The following is a 4,485-nucleotide window of genomic DNA, read 5'->3' on the forward strand; positions in this document are numbered from 1 at the left end:
CTATTTCCCTCTCTCTCTCTCCCACCCCAGTCTGCAGGGCAGAATGTTAGTGCCCCCGGTGGCAGGGTGGAGAGCTTGCAGCCTCAGGGTTTGGGCCATGCTGAGGATGCTGCAGAGCATGAATTCATGAAGGCAGTACTGAAGACCAGCCTTCAGGGCGGCGACAGAGAGACATCAGGGGTGCCGGGTCTACGCACACGTACCAGGTCACGGCCAGGCCGAGGGGGTGAGGGAGATCACACACACACACACACACACACACACACACAGACACACACACACACAGACACACACACACACACAGGTACACATGATTATGTTGGTTAAACCTCTCTCTCTCTCTCTCTCTCTCCCTACCCTCCCTCCCTACATCTCACTATCTCTCTCTCGCTCTTCCTACCCTCCCTTCATCTCTCTCTCTCTCTCTCTCTCTCTACCCTCCCTCCTTACATCTCTCTCTCTCTACTCCCTCCCTCCATCTCACTCTCTCTCTCTCTCTCTCCCTACTCTCCCTCCATCTCTCTCTCTCTCTCGCTCTCTCTCTCCCTACCCTCTCACCATCTCTCTCTCTCTCTCTATCTCTCCCTACCCTCCCTCCATCTCTCTCTCTCTCCCCCTACCCTCCCTCCATCCCAATGTCTCTCTCTACACCCTCCCTCCATCTCACTCTCTCTCTACACCCTCCCTCCATCTCTCTCTCTCTCTACTCCCTCCCTCCATCAGGTCGTGTACAACAGGCACCGATACCCCCCGCGGCGATGGGAGTGGAGTCTCAGAGGTCAGGTGACGATGAGGCTGATGAGATCATGGATCGCATCGTGAGGTCAGCCACCCAGGGCCCCAGTCAGAGGGCAGTGCCCCGGGAGAGGAGGAGGTCAAGAGCTAACCGCAAATCACGTATGTCCTCACTCACTCACAGCCAATCACGTTTGATCTCACTCACTCACTCAACCAATCATAAGACTCTGGCTGCACGACAACTTTTATTCTATCCTGTTAGTAATAGTGCTGGGCTGGAATAAAAACCTGCTCACTGTGTAACTCTCTAGGACCATTATAATGATGCGTTGCTCTGTGTGTGTGTGTGTTTGTGTGTGTGTGTGTCTGTGTGTCTGTGTGTCTGTGTGTGTGTGTGTGTGTGTCTGTGTGTCTGTCTGTGTGTCTCTGTGTGTGTGTCTCTGTGTGTGTGTGTGTGTGTGTGTGTGTGTGTGTGTGTGTGTGTGTCTGTGTGTGTGTGTGTGTGTGTGTGTCTGTGTGTCTGTGTGTCTGTTTGTGTGTGTGTGTCTGTGTGTCTGTGTGTCTGTGTGTGTCTGTGTGTCTGTGTGTGTCTGTGTGTCTGTGTGTCTGTGTGTCTGTGTGTGTGTGTGTGTGTGTGTGTCTGTGTGTGTGTGTGTAGTGAGACGGACACTGAAGAGCGGTCTGACGCCAGAAGAGGCCTTACTCCTCGGACTCTCCGACGCCGCCGAGATGCCGGTGTGACATCATCGCCCCCCCGCCACGGCGATTTGGAGCGCCATGGAAACACACCCTGGAACACCTCCGTGACCCCCCGCATGTCACGCTTCTGCCTTCACTTCGACCCCGCCCCCAGAACCCTCCGTCAGCCAATCAGTAGCCTTGTTAGTAGCTTATGTTGTACCGGTAGCGAATCACGCGTTAGCTTCTTGTGTCTGTGGTTGATAATCTTTGTTGAGGTGTGTCTTCAGAAGCCCCTCAAGGAAAGGGTCAGGGAATGAAGGAGAGAAAAGGGAGTGAAAAGGGAGATAATCTTTGGTTAGAAATGTATTTTGTGGAAAAAGTCTCAACATGATGGAAGTTGGTTGAATGAGAATGAATCTTAACGTTTGTCATTTTCAACATGCCTCTCGATTGGAGACTGATTCATCACGTTGATAGGTTGATTTTCAACAGGCCTCTTCGATTGGAGACGGATTCATCACGTTGATAGGTTGATTTTCAACAGGCCTCTTCGATTGGAGACGGATTCATCACGTTGATAGGTTGATTTTCAACAGGCCTCTTCGATTGGAGACGGATTCATCACGTTGATAGGTTGATTTTCAACAGGCCTCTTCGATTGGAGACGGATTCTTCACGGTGATAGGTTGATTTTCAACAGGCCTCTTCGATTGGAGACGGATTCATCACGTTGATAGGTTGATTTTCAACAGGCCTCTTCGATTGGAGACGGATTCTTCACGTTGATAGGTTGATTTTCAACAGGCCTCTTCGATTGGAGACGGATTCATCACGTTGATAGGTTGATTTTGTATTTATAGATTTTTGTTTATTTAACTGTTACAGCCTATAAATAAAGAAACAAAGAAACAAAGAAACAAAGAAAGGGAGAATAGATGTTTGCTTGCTGCAAGCAATGTGTTACTCAAGTACCTACAGTAGGCCTATAACCTTTAAAAAAAAAAAAATCAAGCTGTGAACTTCAGGGTTTAAGAACAGAATAAAGTTGGACTCTTTTGTCCATCCTCTCATAGTAAAGAATGGGGTCGTGACCTCATCCTCTCATAGTAAAGAATGGGGTCGTGACCTCATCCTCTCATAGTAAAGAATGGGGTCGTGACCTCATCCTCTCATAGTAAAGAATGGGGTCGTGACCTCATCCTCTCATAGTAAAGAATGGGGTCGTGACCTCATCCTCTCATAGTAAAGAATGGGGTCGTGACCTCATCCTCTCATAGTAAAGAATGGGGTCGTGACCTCATCCTCTCATAGTAAAGAATGGGGTCGTGACCTGTGACAAAGGTGTTTGAGCAGGCATTCTATTAGACTGACGATCATTCAATAACTATTATGCTGTTACATAGTGATTCAATCATTTCTTTCTAATTACATACACTGCTACACGCCCTGCTTTTGTAGTCTAATAGACGACAACAACAACTGTCACAATACGCTTCTCAATAAGCGGTTTCTTATAGCGTAGTGAGAGACTACTGTGTGTCAGTGCCTTTTACAGTGCATTCAGACCCCTTCACTTTTCTCCACATTTTGTTACATTACTTGCCTTTATTCTAAAATTGATTAAATAACTTTTTTTCCTCATCAATCTACACACAAAACTCCATAATGACAAAGTGAAAACAGGTTTTATAATTTTTTTGTAAATGTACAAAAAATTCAAAACAGAAATACCTTATTTACATAAGTATTCAGACCCTTTGCTATGAGATTTGAAATTGAGTTCAGGTGCATCCTGTTTCCATTGATCATCCTTGAGATGTTTCTACAACTTGGAGTCCACCTGTGGTAAATACAATTGATTGGACATGATTTGGAAAGGCACACACCTGTCTATATAAGGTCCCACAGTTGACAGAGCATGTCAGAGCAAAAACCAAGCCATGAGGTCGAAGGAATTGTCCGTACAGCCACGAGACAGGATTGTGTCGAGGCAGAGATCTGGGGAAGGGTACCAAAACATTTCTGCGGCATTGAAGGTCTTCAAGAACGCTGTGGCCTCCATCATTCTTAAATGGAAGAAGTTTGGAACCACCAAGACTCTTCCTAGAGCTGGCCACCCAGCCAAACTGAGCAATCGGGGGAGAAGGGCCTTGGTCAGGGGAGAAGGGCCTTGACCAAGAACCTGATGGTCACTCTGACAGAGCTCCAGAGCTCCTCTGTGGAGATGGGAGAACCTTCCAGAAGGACAACCATCTCTGCAGCACTCCACCAATCAGGCCTTTATGGTCGAGTGGCCAGACAGAATCCACTTGTCAGTAAAAGGCACATGACCAGCCCGCTGGGAGTTTGCTGAAAGGCACCTAAATGACTCTCAGATCAAGATAAACAAGATTCTCTGCAAAGCGTCACGTCTGGAGGAAACCTGGCACCATCCCTACGGTGAAGCATGGTGGTGGCAGCATGATGTGGGGATGTTTTTCAGTGGCAGGGACTGGGAGACCATCGAGGGAAAGATGAACGGAGCAAAGTACAGAGAGATAATTGATGAAAACCTGCTACAGATCGCTCAGGACCTCAGACTGGGGCGAAGGTTCACTTTCCAGCAGGACCATGACCCTAGCACACAGCCAAGACAACGTATGAGTGGCTTCGGGACAAGACTCTGAATATCCTCAAGTGGCCGAGCCAGAGCCCGGACTTGAACCTGATCTAACATCTCTGGAGAGACCTGAAAATAGCTGTGCAGCGACGCTCCCCATCCAACCTGACAGGGCTTGAGAGGATCTGCAGAGAAGAATGGGAGAAACTCCCCAAATACAGATTGTACCAAGCTTGTAGCGTCATACCCAAGAAGACTCGAGGCAGTAATCACAAGTACTGAGTAAAGGGTCTGAATACTTATATAAATGTGATATTTAAGTTGTTGTTTTTTTTATACATTTTAAACAATTTTGAAAAACCTGTTTTTGCTTTGACATTATGGGGTATTGTGATGTCATTATGGGGTATTGTGATGTCATTATGGGGTATTGTGATGTCATTATGGGTTATTGTGATGTCATTATG

At 47.1% G+C, this 4,485-nt stretch overlaps 1 protein-coding gene across 4 annotated transcripts in view; it reads left to right on the forward strand.

Moving 5' to 3' along the window:
* Positions 1–2,463, forward strand: part of LOC110496757 (FH1/FH2 domain-containing protein 3) — a 188,305-nt gene extending 185,842 nt beyond the window's left edge. For 2 of the 4 annotated variants that reach the window (XM_036953663.1, XM_036953662.1), the window contains 3 exons: positions 31–226; positions 724–897; positions 1,397–2,463. In XM_036953663.1, coding sequence (XP_036809558.1) covers positions 31–226; positions 724–897; positions 1,397–1,479 — 453 coding nt within the window. In that variant the 3' untranslated portion in view covers positions 1,480–2,463. The remainder of the gene's footprint in view (positions 1–30; positions 227–723; positions 898–1,396) is intronic. The other 2 variants (XR_005037551.1, XR_005037552.1) reach the window with 2 other exon arrangements.
* The last annotated feature ends 2,022 nt before the right edge of the window (positions 2,464–4,485 follow it).

This window comes from Oncorhynchus mykiss, chromosome 18 (genome assembly GCF_013265735.2).
Source record: "Oncorhynchus mykiss isolate Arlee chromosome 18, USDA_OmykA_1.1, whole genome shotgun sequence".
NCBI classification, from domain to species: Eukaryota; Metazoa; Chordata; class Actinopteri; order Salmoniformes; family Salmonidae; genus Oncorhynchus; species Oncorhynchus mykiss.